This window comes from Canis lupus, chromosome 33 (genome assembly GCF_011100685.1).
Source record: "Canis lupus familiaris isolate Mischka breed German Shepherd chromosome 33, alternate assembly UU_Cfam_GSD_1.0, whole genome shotgun sequence".
In the NCBI taxonomy this organism is placed as follows: Eukaryota; Metazoa; Chordata; class Mammalia; order Carnivora; family Canidae; genus Canis; species Canis lupus.
Genome location: NC_049254.1, coordinates 24,839,166 through 24,857,352, shown reverse-complemented (window position 1 = coordinate 24,857,352; position 18,187 = coordinate 24,839,166). Strand labels below are relative to the sequence as shown.

The 18,187-nt window shown below is 39.9% G+C and overlaps 1 protein-coding gene across 9 annotated transcripts in view; it reads right to left on the bottom strand.

Moving 5' to 3' along the window:
* Positions 1–4,566: 4,566 nt before the first annotated feature.
* Positions 4,567–18,187, bottom strand: part of GTF2E1 (general transcription factor IIE subunit 1) — a 99,946-nt gene continuing 86,325 nt past the window's right edge. For 8 of the 9 annotated variants that reach the window (XM_038582964.1, XM_038582968.1, XM_038582963.1 and 5 more), the window contains one exon: positions 10,454–10,689. In XM_038582964.1, coding sequence (XP_038438892.1) covers positions 10,620–10,689 — 70 coding nt within the window. In that variant the 3' untranslated portion in view covers positions 10,454–10,619. Of the gene's footprint in view, positions 4,715–5,171; positions 5,354–10,453; positions 10,690–18,187 lie in introns of those variants that run through there. The other variant, XR_005383374.1, reaches the window with a different exon arrangement.

Sequence of the window (18,187 nt, the reverse complement as noted above, 5' to 3'; positions counted from 1 at the left end):
GAGAGAAAGTATGTGTCCATCTGGTTTAAGTCACATTTTCATCTGCCTTCTTTTCTTTTTCTTTCTTTCTCTCTCTTCCTTCCTTCTTTCCTTCCTTCCTTCTTTCTTCCTTGTAAACGTTACAAATTGATACCAGGGCCAAACAACCCTGAAATGTTTCCAGCAAGAGTTTCTCTTTGAATGCTTTTTTGGTTGCTCTAATGGTTCTTCTAAGTCTGGATCTTTTGGTTACTTGGGATCTCCCAATCCTCCCTTTGCATCCCTACCACCCAAACTGGTGCCTTGGCAAAGCCAGACCCTCACACCTTGGACAATTTGGACTTGACTCTCTGGACTCACATGGCTGGACTCTTCCCTCTTACCTTTGCTATTTCAAGTTGCATTTCTGAAAAAGGCCTGGCTTTACCTACTCCTTCTAAACCTCACCCCCCTGTCACTCCTACCCTCTTCTCAATTTAGTTTGTGTACCAGCTACAGGTCATTCTGACCAACTTACCACTAAATGCTTAGCAGAAGGTTTACATGTAGTCTTTCTTTGTAGGATATCCTCTAAGGTCTTCTTAAATTTTACCTAGAATTTCCAGTTTTATTTTTTCCCTTCCTAACAGTCTCTAGCAAACTGACTAGTTCCCAAATACTTCCAGGAAGGGGTAATCATGACTGATTAGACCCAGCTTAAAATCTATCCATAAGTGGCTAATGAAGAAGCTTCTGGTTCTATGAAATTTTTTCTCCTAAAGGTTAGCCATAGAAATAGGGAGATCCTGGGCAGCTCCAGTGGTTCAGCGGTTTAGTGCTGCCTTCAGCCCAGGGTGTGATCCTGGAGACCTGGGATCGAGTCCCGCATTGGGCTCCCGGCATGGCACCTGCATCTCCCTCTGCCTGTGTCTCTGCCTCTCTCTCTCTCTGTGTCATGAATAAGTAAATAAAATCTTAAAAGAAAAAAAAAAGAAATAGGGAGGTCCTTATTTCATTTTATTATTTTATCCCTTAATCTTTTTCATTGAGTTATAGTTCTGATACCACAGGATCTGCAATCCTTGGGGTCCAGGTTTACTTAACAGATAGTAAGAACTTTCTTTAAATGCTATGGCTAGAAATAAACATGTAAAGCAGAAAAGTAAACAGTAACATAGGTGCCTGGATTTCAGTGGTAAGTAAAATTCTTCCCTAGGCTATCACTCCACAACATCAGCCTGTGATTATAAATTAGTTTGGTCAAGTGTTTTCTCCTTAGATTCTGGTGGCCATTCATAACCCAAGCCCTCAGGGAAGTGATCTTCTGGTCCAGGTTTCCAAATAATAAAGCACACACAGGACTATTAACTAATGTGATTTAGGTTGGCTCATGTCTGTTCCACACTTCTATGTGGCTTGAGATAAGGAAATGAACACAAGACCTTATTGGCTGCCCCTGGGGGGAGTGGGTCAGAGAAGTCTGAACTGGAGGAGATGGAGGGCTAGAAAAGTGGCTCTCAGCACAATTGTCTCAGGCTTGGCTCTCAAAAACTTATTGCTCTCAATGAATTGAGAACTGGTGTAAAATACATCACAAAGGTAGTCCATTCCCATGAGGACAGTTCTAAAACTTGGAGCCTTCAAAAAAAAACAAAAAAAAAAACCAAAAACTTGGAGCCTTCAGTGGCTTCCTTCTCGGTCTTTAACAGGCACTGCTCGGAAGATCTAATCTAGAAATTAAATCATTTCTTCTCTGGGGAATGTCATTTACCTCCCTGTATAATGCAGAGCAATCCTGCACGCGCGCACGCACACACACACCCCAACTCTTAACCCTGTCACCCATCATGACTTGACAAGCAGAGAGCATTCTAGCTACCAGGACCTTCTCAGAATTTTAAATACCAAAACGTTACTTTCTCTTACACATAGATATAAGAAATGAAGAAAATGGCTCCAAATCTGTTCAGGCGGGGTAGAACTATGGGTGGTTACTTTTTTCTTTTATCTTTCTACTTTCAGTTTCCCCGTATTTTCTTTGATTATATTACATATTAATGAGCCCTAACATTTCCTAAATACTGACTACTGGGCTAGGCACTCTGCTAAGCACATTATATATTTTCTTTCACTTACTCCTCTTTACAAATCTATGGGTTTACATGTAAAGAAACTAAAGAAATTAAGTAACTTATCAGTGGATAGCCTACATATGAAGCCAGATTTATCTGATATTAAAGTCAACTCTCTTAGTTCCTACACTATACTTTTATAATGGAAAAAGTACACATTTATATATATATATTTTAAAGATTTTATCTATCTATTTATTTATTTATTTTTCTATTTATTTATTTGAAAGAGAGCAAGAGTGAGAGAGTACAAGCAAGGGGAACAGCAGAAGAAGAGGGAGAAGCAGACTCCCTACTGAGCAGCGAGCCCAATGTGGGGCTTAATCCCAGCCAAAAGCAGACACTGACTGAGCCAAAAGCAGACACTGACTGAGCCACCCAGGCGCCCCAAAACCATACATTCTTAGAAAACATTATAAGATGTTGAACATAGGAACTTTATTCATGGATTTATCTTAAGGTTTGGTAGTATATATAGTATTGTGGTTAAGAGTGTGGATTCTGGAACCAGAACTGGTGAACTCCGAGCCTCCCATCTTGCTGGCTCTGTGACTCTGAGCAAGTTACATAACTTCTCCATGCCATATTTTATCCATCAATTAAATGGAGATAAAATAGCACCTACCACAGGGTTACTGTGAAACTTAAATGAATTATATTTGTAAAATGCTTAAATAGTGCCTGGCACATAAGTGCTATTGTTGTTATTCTTGTTGTTCATTATTATTGGTATTTTATTCCAAAAGATTTTGAAGCCAGGCTTGTTTTCTCCTGAAAAGAAATTTGGGCTATAATTCTCTGAAGCTCCTGAATCAAGGCTTTCAAGAAGGAGACTGCCTGCCTTTCCCTATGGGATAACTATAAGATAAGGAATGATGGGGGCATGATCAATCTTTTTGAGGGTTGAATGGAAGCAATTTGTGGGGAGAAATCTCCTGCCATCATTTAACTGCAAGCCTTAGAGCAGAAACTTCCCGTTCATCTTTTTTTTCCCCCCTTTCATGTGATACATTTAATTAGTGTGAGAACTATATTATCAAAAGTCTGTTCATCCTTTTTAAAAGCAAGGAAGAAAGTTTCTAGGAATTATCAAATAAAACTCAAAGAAATTAAGGCCCAATATATGAAATAATAAAAATATTTCTGCAGCAAAAACAATAATTGCCTAATATATGCTCAAAAAGCAAAGCAGGTCTTTCTGTTATAAAGAAATGTCTGAGTACAAAAGCTTGAGTTTCTCTACTGAGAGAATGCCTAAGGGCCACATCCTTAGCGGTGGCCTCTGCTCAGAAAGTCACAGGCCTTGAATCCTTAGGCCTGGTCCTCCGGCTGATGTCAGTGGCTTCCATGTTGAGGCCCAAGAAAAAATATGAAATATCAGGTGAAATCAGAGAAATGAATCCAACTGTGGAAAAACAAAGACAGTTGTGGCTCCTTTTGTCTAGGGAATATAAATTAAACAAACAATGCTTCCTCACCTCTCACCTCGCCTCTGCCTCGTGTAAGTAAGGTGTAAGGTCCCCCCAGGTGGCCTTTCCCACAGTACTTCTAGGATCTAGGAGCTCCTTCTCTTTGGGACAACGGCTCAACTGTTAAAGAGCTCCTATGTTAAACTGATACTGCCGCCTTAAGTTTTACTCTTCAGTTTAGCTCTACATCTTGACAGAGGAGAACAAATTTATTCCACCTGTCACAGAAAAGCCTTTGAAATATTTGCAGACAATGACACGGTGTTTTTTTGGTTAACTTTTTTTTTTTTCCTCCACACTAACAGTGACCATTTCTATCAACTATCTCTGATTTCCTGACTGTCATCATTATTTGCCTTGCTCTAGTTGGTTAATATCCCCCAAGAATTGTGGTACCTACCACGGAACCCAGTAGTTCAGTGTGGTCTGACCACAGCCCACTGCAATAGGACCAGCGCTGCCTGTTATCACCACTTCAATTCCCTTCATGCAGTAAAAGATGGGGTTGTTTTTTTCCCAGCAGACACATCATGGTGTTGGCAAATATTCCACTTGCGGTTAAAATTCCCAGTTCTTTCATATGAACACTGTCCAGGTAATCTCCTCCATTCTTTTTTTATCCTAGATATAAAATCCTGCAATATTTCTGATACACTTCATCTTATTGAGATAGACAAGACACTCTAGACTGTCTAGACAATTTTGAATTCTGATTTAGCTCTGTGACTATACTTTCCAGCTTTGTGTCATTTGTAGGTTTCGTAAAAATGCCATAACCTATTGATGCATTGCAAAATAAAGCAAACTTTTCTGACATTATTGAAAGTGTAGGCTTGGGTACACTGTGCAGAATGACTTCTAAATTAGGTTGAGCAATTTATAGACAGCGTTTTTCAATTCTCTCCAGCCCACCTGCATGACATATAATACAAGGCTCACAAAGAAGGAAAAGAGGCCTCATTAGTGTGCATAGTGAGCAAGGAAGAAAACAGAAAGTAGTGACACTACCTGCATCTTACTCCCTATTCTTCTACTTTTGGTCTCAGGATTGGACCTTCTTGTGGTCTGATCCAGGTATCCTCCCCTGAGGGTAGATGAGACTCATGATGTGCTTATAGTTCCTTGTAGACCATAGTTCATGACCACTCCACTTCCCTGTACAGGAAGATCAGAGGCAACAGGTTGGTATCAGGGAATCATTTGAACAGAATGATCATAAATGCAGCAGCTCCTGTCTGTGCAAGATTCAAGCCTCTGATTGTTCTCATCTCCCTGACAGAACCATCACTTCCTCCCTCTTCCCTTCACCTCCACAAGATCAGTACCAGACAGAAAAGGAATTTTTCCCTCATTGATTTATTTCCTCTTAATTCGACCCAATCAGAGGAACTGGAGCCTCACTTTTATTAGCTTAGGGCTAGGAAAACAAAGCATACTAATAAAGTTAACAAACAGAAGCCATTTTATGGCCAGGGTCTGCTGACCAGTATAATAATTTCTCTGATACCATTGAACTGAAAATATACTCTGAATCTCAATATATTCAGCCTGACTTTTATTCCCCTCCCAAAGAGACATAATCATAACAATCATCTCTAGAAAGTTTCCTTACCTGAGCTGATATGGGCTCCTTTTTCCTCATATTCCAAGGTCAGATAATAGCTGTTCTACACAGTCATCAGAGCGGGAGCCATAAAACAAAAGCATACAGGGGACAGGAGAATATTTGGGAGCTGGCCCCAGAATCAGGCCTGGATTTCAGTACTGGCTTCTCTATCGACCAGTCATGGGATCCTGGGCAGATAGAAGTAGAATTGATATGACAAGACTTATTCAAGTTTGTAAATTAGTACAGTCCTTGGCATCTATAAAGTACTTAGTAAATATTAATTATTTTCAAACAGTTTTCTAATATATATGTTCAGCTTGCTTTTATTTTTAAGATTTATTTACTTATTTGGGAGAGAGAGAGAGAGAGAGAGAGACCATGAGCAAGAGGGGCAGAGAGAGAGTGATAATCTCAAGCAGATTCTGTGGTGAGTGTGGAGCCTGATGTGGGGCCCAGTGTCTTAATCCAGAGATCACGACCTGATCTGAAAACAAGAATTGGAGGCTTAACCAACTGTACCACCCAGGCTCCCCCAGCTTGTTTTTCTCTAGTATTTGGTTGCTATGCTTTGACTAAAACAGTTAAGAGACATAGTAATAGTAATAGTAATTAATAGTAATAGTAATAGTAATAATTCTAAGAGACTCTTAGAATCCTAGCATATTAGAGATCTAGTATGAACCATCTTTTTGCAGATGAAGAAATTGATGCCCAGGTAGGAAAAAGGAGTTTTTCAAGGCACACATTGAGTAAATGGCAGAGCCAGTACTCTAAACCAGGTATCCTGATCCCTAACCCCCAATCCTTCCTCAGTTATAGCCTTTTTTTTTTTCCAGGAAGGAATCAGAATTATCTGTATAGCCAAGTGCAGATTTAGATACTGGCATATATGATATATTTATTTATATATAATTTTGTATAGAGAAATTTAAAGTATTATCTACAATGCTTGTGCATATGCCTAGCACAATGAATCTTATGCTGAAGACTCTCACTTCAAAACCCTGTTTACTAAGCACTATGGAATCATGGAAAGAACATAGAACTTGGAATTGAGTAGGTTTAGATTCAAATCCCAATTCTACTTCTTACTGCTTCCATGACCTTTAGCAATTTATTCAACCACTTTGAACTTTAATTTCTTCATCTGGAAAATGGGGGTATTAGCCCCTATTAGTATTTTTGTGATGCATATGGCATATCCAGTATGGGAGCACAATGGCCATCATACATTGGCACCGCTCCTTAGATGCTTCTCTCTTGATTCCCCTGATTTTGGTGCTCTGCTGGAAGTAAGACACTGTCAGGTGCTTGTGAGATGGGAACCATGCTTGAAAGGAAAGACAGTTATCTGTTTTCTTTGTCATGAGTGGAATGGGAACACAGTAGTTGGATTTTTCCCACAAGTCTGCTTGTGAGCTTTTGATTGTTTTGTAGAGAACATCAACTCGGGAAGTATGACAAGACCCAGAGTTGCTTACCATGGGGATATTGTCTCTAGATTGTTCAGTGCTGGGCCTTGGTTTTATTGGCTAGACATAGAGCCATCTATGCATCAGGATAATATATCCTAATCCTCACAACCTTCCCTTGGTAAACCTTATGCATTAGGTATTTATAAATATTTGTGGAAGGAAGAAAGAAAGGAAAGAAGGGAGGAAATAGGGTTGTTTCAAGTATTCAACAGTGACTGGCCTTTGAGAACTAGGAAATAATGTTTTGTTCTGAGAATTAACCTATATAATCCATCCATAATGGATCAGATCAGTATACGCAAAGTCATCTGAAAGCAATAGTGTAGATTCTTAGAAAAATAAAACTTTTTTATCAGTTGCTCTCCAGCCTGGCTAATGATCCCTTAAACATTCAGATTCCTAAACCCTTCCATAGACCCAATAAATTAGACTTTCTAGAGCCAAAAAGGTCTTTATTTATTTAAAGTCTTCCAGGTGCTTTGGGGGCAATCAGCTGCATGCTAGCCAGTAGATTGGCTTTGGGAACCATAGTTCCACTGTAAGAGGTATGAAAAGGATTAACACATATGAAGAGCAATGTGTAGGTAAGAAGAGGGTTGTTCAGCAAAGGAAATGAGGGGAAAGGACATACTTGGCACACTCTAGCTAAGGCAAGCCGGATTCTGGAATTGGGTCCCCTAACCGAAACATCTAGACCATCTGGAGGGCAGATTCCTGTTGAGGGGATACCGAGCCAGATGAGCCTGACATATTGAATATTTGAGTCACCTAACTCCCCTAGTCAAAGTTCCTTGCTCACTGAGCAACCTTCTGATGATCTCTCTTCCCTTGCAACTGGTAATAGGGAGAAAAGGAGTGGATCAGGTCAAGTGTTTCCAACTGTAAATTAATAAACTGGCATTCTGGTTATATATCAGTCTCTTGTGAGTTAGTATGAGTCAGCATCCCTGAGTCTAATCAACACAGAGTCTCTGCCAAGATCAAATTTCTGATGCTGTAAAACTGAGGGCATGACCTGGGACCCCAATGAATTCTTAAGAGTGAAAGTATCCCATTCAGTCCCCAGAAAGCGAGCCAGTTACCCTCTCCTGGGGAAAGGGGTGAAAAGGAGCCCATTTCCTGGGGAAACACACTCTGGACAACTTTCTCAATACTGTATATGCCTTACCGGGTATGTGAATTTGAAAAAAGGGATTAGATTCTTATAATAGGAAAGTTATTTAGAATGCTTTTTCTGTTGTCAAAAGCCTTTCATATGTATCGCTTACTTGACACTGGCACTAGCTTAGGAGGTAAGTCAGGCATATATTTTTATTACTCTTATTTCGGACATGAGAAATCCGGGCATAGTCACTTACCTCAGACCTAAAGTAAATGGCACAGCTAGGACCAGAATCCGGATCTTTTGACTCTTTTCTTTTTCTCACTTCCTCTCTAATAAAGAGAATACCCTAGACAGAACCCTAATAGAGTACTACAAACACCTAAACAAGAGTGGGACTGTGTTTACATGTGTGCATAGGGGCTGGGTTAAGGACACAGATATGGAGAGACAAGTTGACAGAAGAGCAGAAGAGAAATCAGTAGTGATAAGAAAGCACATCAAAGTTTTTTTTAGCCAAGAGAACTGAGAAATGATTCAATGTAATTGAACACATTATTTATTGAGCACCTATTGTGTGCAAAGCCTTTTGTGCTGGGTACTACCAAGAGGAGCAAAGCTTATGAAAGAACATTTTTTAACATGTATTTTGGTGTGATGAAGAGGAACCCACCCCCAATTTTTTTTCTTCTTTATGGTAGCATCAAAAGACTGCAATCCATACCCAGACTGTTTATAGGGAGGTGGAAGAGGGGAGATTGGGGTCCTTAAGAGGCTGACTATGATTAGAACTCTGGCAGACAAGATCATTTGGAAACACAGGCTTGATAACATCTCATCAGGGATAGATGCTTGTGCAAAATCCTTGGGGAAATAAAAAAAAAGATGCAGCTTCCTTAACACTTTTCCATCATTGTATTTTATCTTAGATCTTTAAGTCCTTGGTAACTTCACCAGTGACAGTTCCCAAAATAAGTCCTGTTTTTTAAAATGCTTTTTATAACTGCATGAAAACAAAATCCAGATTTCAGAGGCATAAGAATTATGAAAGGGGCAAGTCCTGGGGCAGCTCTTTCTCCTACATTGACCCATGTTCCATCATGACCCACAGTTGGGACAAGGGGCTGCAGCCAGACCTCTTTTAATTAGCTCACAAACGCTGCCCTGTGGCTTGCGTCAGTCCTCATATTTTGCTAACTGGTTGATTCCATTTTCTCTGTATAAATCTGTACATTCTGATGTGAGCACTCTGGGGTGGCAAAGGGAGAAAGAGCTGCTTGTTCCCCACCCGATCGGTTCATGTCTGGCTGGATCAGCCTCCCACCTCTCAGGCTGATTCATCAGGCTCAGTCTATTCAAACAGATGGGACTTCTATTTAGGTATTTTAATAGCATGTATTTAAGATGCCCTATTGAGAATCTGATCTGACAGAGGTTTGATGAAGTGTTGATGGGCTAAGAAACAAGGCTTACTAGGCAAATAGCTTCTTCTCAAACCAGATAGTTTATATCAATTCAATCAAGTACTTAACTAAGGGCCTACTGTGTGCCAGTGTGCCCAGTGTTGAGTTAATAGAGCCAGAAAAGAAGTAGAATGCTTGGCAGACAGGCCCTTGGAAGCTTCTTTTTCTGGGGAAAAATGGTACATGCATGAATGTCTTTGTAATTTTACAGACATCTTTGACTGCCTACTAGGTGCAAGAGGTTTGCACAAGTAAGCAGCTAAATAGGATAGTGGCCATACCATGTTTATATCAAGCCTACATCAAACATTTCAAGGAAAATGGCTCTTTTGTGTCATGATGAGAAATGTGAAAAAAAAACCCGCATATTTATTGAGCACCTAAATTGAATGTACTGAATGTTCTTCAATGCATCATGTTCCTTCTTGATACCATGCTGTTACTTTTACTGCCCTGACTTTAAGTGACATTCACTCTTCCTTTTATGCTTATTCAAATGTCATCTTTTTTTTTCTTTAGATCAAATATGACCTTCTCCAAAAACCTTTTACACCTAACTTTCCAGCAATAATGGTATCTCTTCTTCATAGCTTTTTTTTTTATTAGTAACATGCTCTTTAGAACTTCAACTTAGTACCTAACAGCTTATACTGTCTTGCATTGGTCTCTAATCTTTCAGGTTTGTGAGACCTGTATAATCAATACTGCAAGCTCTTTGAGGTAAAACTCAATTCATACTTGTATAATCAATATTTGTTGAGCAACTACTTTGCCCCAAGTCACCACTGTAGGAAAACCAAATATAAATAAGATTCCTGCTCTCAAAGAGCTCATATACATTTGCTACTCTGAAATGGAATCAGAATCTCCCAGAAAGTACTTATCATTGTGTCAGATACATAGTAAGTTTTCTAAAAATTGACACCATTATTAGTTATTATTTTGCTGAAACTGAATGGGAGGGTGGAAAGTAGAGAGAAGAATGGATGGGGATCCCTGGGTGGCTCAGCGGTTTAGCACCTGCCTTTGGCCTAGGGCTTGATCCTGGAGTCCTGGGATCAAGTTCTGCATTGGGCTCCCTGCATGGAGCCTGCTTCTCCCTCTGCCTGTGTCTCTGCCTCTCTCTCTCTGGCTCTCTCATGAATAAATAAATAAAATCTTTAAAAAAAAAAAAAAAAGAATGGAGACAGGAAGCTACAACTGTTAGGTTTGGAGGTGTGTAACAGAAAACCCAAATCAAATGGCTTAAGCAGCAAAGGGAATTTATTGGCTTTTCTAACTGAGAAAGACCAGAGATACAATGATGATTGGTTATGATTCAATCAGGGCTTTGGCTTCATCTCTTTATGACTCTTTTCGGTACTACCTTTTTGTGTGTTGGCTTTATCCTCAGGATGGTTGCAAGATGACTCTAGTAATTCCAGGCTTCAAATTTACACATAACATCCAGAGGAAGGGAGACTTCATCTCTTCTGGTGGCTCTGTTAAAAATAAGGAAATTTCCTTCCTCAAGACTCCAGCAAATCTCCTTTCTTACCTCAGTGTACCAAGTGAGTCAAAAGCCTTTTTCTTAACCAATTCCTTGGCCAAGGACTGTCATAGATTGCTAGGGTTAGGCTAGGTTCCTAGTGCAGACTAGATGAGATTACTGTCAATTAGGATAGCCTGCTTATACTGCAGTTACAGCCAACTCCCAAATCTCAGTAGCTTAATACAGCAAAAATTTGTTTCTTGATCTCTGCATGCCAGTGTAGGTCGGCAGGGGGAGCTCTACCATTATGGTCACTCGGACCCAGTCTGATGGAGGCTTTACCTTGGCAAATGGTTTAGCAATCACTGCAGCAGGGGGAAAGGGACCTGCTGAATCCTACACTGGTTCTTAAAGTCTTCTGCCTACAAGTGATATAGATCACTTCTAGTCACATTTTATTGGCCAAAGCAAGTCACATGGCCACATCTAACTGAAACAAGCTACGAAATGCAGTCTTACTAGGTGTCTAGGAGAACTAGAATATTTACAAATAGCCCCAATCATGACTACATTACTCTTGGCTCAATCAGGACCAACTGTATGGAGGACTCTGCCTGGAGCACATGTACTTCTTTGGAAAGGAGATCCCTTAGCAAAAATCAGGTATTACTAAGAAGGGAGCAATGGATATTGAATAGGCAACCAATAATGTTTATTACAGAGGTTATATGAAGGCAAACTGATCTCAGACATCAAATAAATGGAGAAAGCAAGACCACAAACAGTTTGGCAAAGGTCAAGAAGGAGAGGAGCAACCACTGTAGGAATGTAGCCACCTAGAGATCTGAACAGCAGGAAGGGCCCAGATAAAAATAAGCTGGAGTGCATGTGTTAGTATCTTTGCTGCTGCACTTCCTAGCCCAGGCATAGAAGCACAGAAAGCAGATTAGGAACATATGATTTGAGGGGCTTTGGGGGAGATCTTCAGTTGTTAAAGAAGGTGGAGAGCTGAAGAAGTCAAGGGGTTCTCAAATGGGCAGTGGGGCCAAAGTCATAATATAACCCAGAACCAGTCACATTCTCAAACTAGTTTTAAGTCTTTGAGAAGTAACCTCTAACAGTAACAAAGACTTGTGGAAAGTGGTACAGACAGATGGAATGGAATCCAAATCAGGGAAAATGGAGGGCAGCCAATCTGAAAGAGATACTGAAATAAAGATGAGGCCTTTTGTCCCATTGGGCCTACAGATATTGGAAAAAGAAGGTCTCCATGGGAGAAGGGAGTGTGAATTTAGAGTAGAGCCATGTTTGTACCCAGGGGAGGCAACACAAAATAAAATAAAGAATTCTTCTAGATCAGCAGTCAAAAAACTTGGGGTTGAGGCCCAAATACAATATGGGCAAGTCATTATAAATTCTTTCAACTCGTTTCCTCAGCTGAAGAAAGAAGGTAATAATCCTTTCTCTTCCTTCCTCAGAGCTTTATGTGAAGATTGAATGAGATAGAAAAATGTCTTGGTAGACTACAAAGCCCTAGAGAAATGTATGTATGGGACTATAACACTGATGTGGATCAGTGGGAAGAGTTGAAGAAGTTTAGATTTAGGTGAAATGCTGTCTCAAGTGAACAGGGCCCAAAGGGAAGTACAGAGTGAAGGTGGAGCTATCAGTGGGCTCATAGGCATCATCTAAGCTAAGACTTTTTTTTCCTTTCAAGATTTTATTTAAATTCAGGTTAGTTCACATATAGTGTAGTACTAGTTTCAGGTGTAGAATTTAGTGACTGACCAGTTGCACATAACACCCAGTGCTCATTACGTCATGCCCATCACCCAATTACCCCATCCCCCCACCCATCTCCTTTCTAGCAACCTTGTTTGTTCCCTATATTTGAGTCTCTTATGGTTTGCCTCCCTCTGTCTTATTTTCCCTTCCCTTCTCCTATGTTCATCTGTTTTGTTTCTTAAATTCACATATGAGTAAATTCATATGGTATTTGTCTTTCTCTGACTTATTTTGATTAGCATAATACCCTCTACGTCCATCCACATCATTGCAAATGGCAAGATTTCATTCTTTCTGATGGCTGAGTAATATTCCATTATATATGTGTGTGTGTGCATGTGTGTGTGTGTGTGTGTGTGTGTGTATACACCCCACATCTTCTTTATCCTCTCATCAGTTGATGGACATTTGGGCTTTTTCCTTATTTTGGCTATTGTGGGTAGTGCTGCTATAAACATTGGGGTGCTTGTGTCACTTCGAATCAGTATTTATGTATCCTTTGGATAAACAGTAATGCAATTGCAAGATCATAGGGTAGCTCTATTTTTAACTTTTTGAAGAACCTTCATACTGTTTTCCGGAGTAGCTACACCAGTTTGCATTCCCACCAACAGTGTAAGAGGGTTTCCCTTTCTCTGCATCCTCACCAACGTCTATTGTTTCCTGAGTTGTTAACTTAGCCATTCTGACTGACGTGAGGTGGTATCTCACTGTGGTTTTGGTTTGTATTTCCCTGATGATAAGTGATGTTGAGCCAACAAATTAGGGAATCTGGAAGAAATGGATAAATTCCTAGAAATATACAACCCACCAAAACTGAAGCAGACAGAAATAGAAAACTTGAACAGACCCATAACCAGGAAAGAAATTGAACCAGTAATCAAAAATCTCTCAACAAACAAGAGTCCAGGGCCAAATGGCTTCCCAGGGAAATTCTACCAAACATTTAAAGAATTAATACCTATTCTTCTCAAACTGTTCCAAAAAACAGAAATAGAAGGAAACTTCCAAACTCATTCTAAGAGGCCAGCATTACCTTGATTCCAAAACCACAGACCAATATCCCTGATGAATATAGATGCAAAAATTCTCAATAAGATACTAGCTAATTGGGTCCAACAGTACATTAAAAAGGATTATTCACTACGACCAAGTTGAATTTATTCCTGGGCTGCAGGGGTGGTTCAATATCCGCAAGTCAATCAACCTGATACACCACATTAATAAAAGAACCATGTGATCCTCTTAATAGATGTACAAAAAACATTTGACAAAATATAGCATCCATTCTTGATAAAAAGAAAAGAAAAACTTCAATAAAGTAGGGATAGAGGGAATATACACCTTAACATCATAAGGCCATATACTAAAGACCCACAACTAATATTGTCCTCAATGGGGAGAAACAGAGCTTTTCCCTTATGTTCAGGAACAAGACAGGGATGGCCACTCTCACCAGCGTTGCTCAACATAATACTGGAAGTCCTCGCCTTAGCAATCAGACAACAAAAAGACATAAAAGAATTCTGAGTAGGTAAGGAAGAAGTCAAACTTTCACTCTTCACAGACAGAATGATACTCTGTGTGGAAAACCTAAAAGACAGCATTCAAAAATTGCTAGAACTGATACGGAACTCAGCAAAGTTCGTAGGATACAAAATCAACACACAAAAGTCTGTTGTACACACCTATAATGAAGCAGCAAAAAGAGACATCAGGTAATCAATCCTATTTACAATTACACCAAAAACCAAAGATACCTAGGAATAAGCCTAACCAAAGAGATAAAAGATCTTACTCTGAAAACTATAGAACACTCATGAAAGAAACTGAGGAAGACACAAGAAATGGAAAAACATGCCAAGTTCATGGATTGGAAGGACAATTATTGTTAAAAGGTCTATACTTCCCAAAGCAATCTACACATTCAATGCAATCCCTATAAAAATGCCACCAGCATTTTCACAGAGCTAGAAGAGACAATTCTAAAATTTGTGTGGAACCGAAAAAGACCTTGAATAGTGAAAGCAATATTAAATAAGCTAAGACTTAATTGCAAGAAAGAGAAACCCAACTCAAATTGGCCTAAGAATAAAATATATCAACTCACATAATGGAAATAATTGCAAGGGTAAAATGACTTTGAGTGTGGCAGGACTCGAGTGTTATGGTTAGAAATTTGTCTCTCACTATTTCTAGTATCTGCCTTCTTCTATGCTGGCTTCATTTTCAGACAGGCTGTCCTCAATTGGTGACAAAGATTGTCCACTAGCAGCTACCAGTTAAGTAACTCTAGTAGAAAAAAGAGAGTGCCTTTTTCTCATTTCAACAAAAATCTTGAGGTAGCTCTGTCTGGCCTGAATCACATGCTCCTCTCGAATCGATCACTATGACTGGCATCAATCCCAGCTGAATCACATGGATGGAACATGGGGGAGTAAATGAAAACCACCCACTCCTACCATAAGGAAGTAGGCTAAAAGGCTTGTTCCAGAGTGATGACTGTGGATACACAGGACAGAGGAGGGAAGAAAATCAAGGGAGAATTCAAGGCAGAGGGAAAGTTGCACTTATGGAAAAAAGGCAAGTTTAATAATGAACTCACCAAGTGCACTCGGGATGCGGAGGTGGTGTGTAATGAGACAGCTGCTGAAACAGAGATCTGTCAGTCAAAAGGACATAGTTAAGAATTCCCAGAGTGGCCAATGCACTCTTTGAGAAAAAGTAGTTTAGGAGGCAAGAGTAGCCACTGTTACAGACTTTCAGTTAGTTCTTTGCTTGGTACGTGTTTTTGTTCCTGTTAGGGGTGAGGGAGAGAGGGCATAGACAGTGTCTGTCTTGAAGGAGTAGACTAATGCAGGAGGCATGGACATAGATGCCCATAACACTGCCATAATTTTATTGCTCAGCAGGAAAAGCAGCAAAGAAATTATCACTAAATTTACTAGAAGTTATAGCCTGTCAAAGAGATGTGAAATGTGACTGACATACACAGCATGGTGAGTCCTCCTCACCCTTCCCCCCCAAACATAAAGGCCCACCCTGTTTTGCCTTTTTTCCATCCTCTTACATACACATTACACCTACACACAGGCACATAACAGCAGGGAAGCATTCTCTTGGAACACTATCAGAATCATTCTTTAGACCTCCCGGGTAGGTCACTACCCTGAAATGAAAAGCTGCCAGCCTCCTGTTTTTTTGAAGCCAGTGGAATAAGGGCAGCTTAAAGCTAACTGCATACTGAGCCAATACTTGTGAAAGGCAATTTAGTTCTGGATCCCACCTCTGGATCTTAACAGTTGCCCTCACCACCAGCCCAGACTGGTATGCTTTCAAGCATGTTCAAAAGAAGGGCCTCACCTCCTGCTTAACCAAACGAAGAGGTTAGTCCACTTCTGACCCTGGACTTGAAGGTGTGACTATGTGACAGAGCATAGGAGCAAAGAGATCACAGTTCCAAGTGAGGGCACTGGGAGGCCAGGATTAGTCCCTGTTATGACTTAGAGTCCGAATCCCAGAAACAGATGTAAAGAGGAATTCAGAAGTTCCTCCAGGAAAGAAAATCCAGAACTCTTGAATTCTTACCTCATATGCTGGCCTATTACTGTGTTCTCTGTAGCTGTTGCCAGAAAGGCTCTCAGGTCAGATACTCTAGAGTTCTGGTATTCTCTGATGACCCTCACATCCAAAACAGACATCTGGGATTATAAGCCCCACTTCTATTCCCCAATAAATGACAGTAACTATCACACACAGTTCTGGCAGATGTGTATTACTTTAAAAACAAATAGCACAGAAACATGGAATTACTGTATGACCCAGCAATTTCACCCCCCCCAGATTGAAAATAGGTACTCAAGTGCCTGTACACAAATGTTCATAGCGGGATTATTCACAATAACCAAAATGTGGAAACAATCTAAATGTCCATCAACAGCTGAATGGATGAACAAATTGTGGTATATATACACAATGGAATACTATTTAGCCAGAGAAAGGAATACAGTACTGATATATGCCACATGGATAAGTCTTGAAAACAATATGCTAAAGAAGGGAAAGAAGCCAGACACAAAAAGTCACATACTGTACAATTCCATCTATACAATAGATGTATAGATGGAATAGTACCCAGAATAGGTAAATCCATAGAGAAGACTGGTCGTTGCCAAGGGCTGGGAGGAGGGGAGAATGGGAACCAACTGCTTAATGGGTACTGGGTTTTCTTTTGGGATGATGAAAATGCTTGGGAACTAGGTAGAGATGGTGGTTCCAATATCTTGCGAAGGCACTAAATGCCAATGAATTGTATACTTTAAAATGGTTAGTTTTCTGTCATGTGAAATTTTACTACAATAAAGACATCTGATAAAAAGGGGGAAGGGATACTGATTCAGTTGGCATATACCTTTATCCCCTTACTCCCTCCCTTCTTCCTACCTGAAGGTGTAAGTGGATCAGTCAAGAATGGCAAAGCAGAAAGATAAAAGAAATCTGGGTCTTTGATATCATGAAGGAAACTATGGTAACATCAATTTTAATATGAGCCAAATAAAACCCCCAGTTGAAACAGCACAGTCTTTGTTCTTACAAACTTCCTCTTTAAAAAATGACCATAAAAAAAAAATGACCATAACACAGACTAAGTGAACAAATTCAGATGTCAGCCTTGGGTTAGATTTATTTGTTATATGTACTTTTGGTTAGATGGTTTCACCAGTTGCTTGGAAAATGCCCTTTGCTACGCAGATCCACACTCCCCATCTGTAAGCATTCTAAAAGGGAAGATCATTAATACAAAACAGCATCACAAACATTAGATCTACAAGCAACAACAGAAACTGAAAATAACTGTCTTTTATGTAAAGGCCATAGTTTTTACTCCTGGCCTGAATAAAAATAATCGTGTGGTCATTCAGTATGTATTGATGACTACTTACTATGTGCCAACCCCTGAGTCAGAGATATAAGCCAGAAAACTACAGTGACCAAGGAAGATAAAGTCTCTGCCCTCATGGAGCTTACATTCTAGCAAGAGGGAGATGCAAACAATAAGCACATAAAAAATTTCCCATACACTATATATTAATACAATGCATAGGGCTTCCAACCATCCTGATTTCAGTACTGGCTCTTAGCTCTCCCATCTCTGGCGTGGTTCTGCAGGGTCCTCGGGCCCCTCTGTCCCCCACAAGTCAGCAGCACTTTCAACACTGCAGCCTTGATCTCAGTAGTCAAAACGTCTCAGTTCCTCACCCAGGAAAAAAAAAAAACAGATAAAAAACCCTCCACCTGACGTTATCCCCAGGAAAAAAAAAAAAACAGATAAAAAACCCTCCGCCTCACTCTAACCAATCCCACCCCAAAAAGGCGAAAAATTAAACCAGAAGCAAAATCCATCATTGTTCTCAAGAACAAAGAGCCTAAAAGCAGAATGAAGCCTACCTTTATGGTAGAGAGCCAAGGAGGGAAGGAGGGCACACACGGCATTCAGGTAAAAAACTTGTATATAGGGAAAAATGCAAATACTAAGTACAATACATGTAACTCTAGTGCATGAAGAAAATGCCCTGACCAGTGCTGTCCAACAGAAATATAATGCAAGCTACACATGTGAGTCATTTTACAATTTTTAAATCTTCTAACAGCTACATAAAAAGTAAAAACAAGTGGAATTAGTTTTAATAGTACATTTCCTCTAACCCAACATATCTACAGTA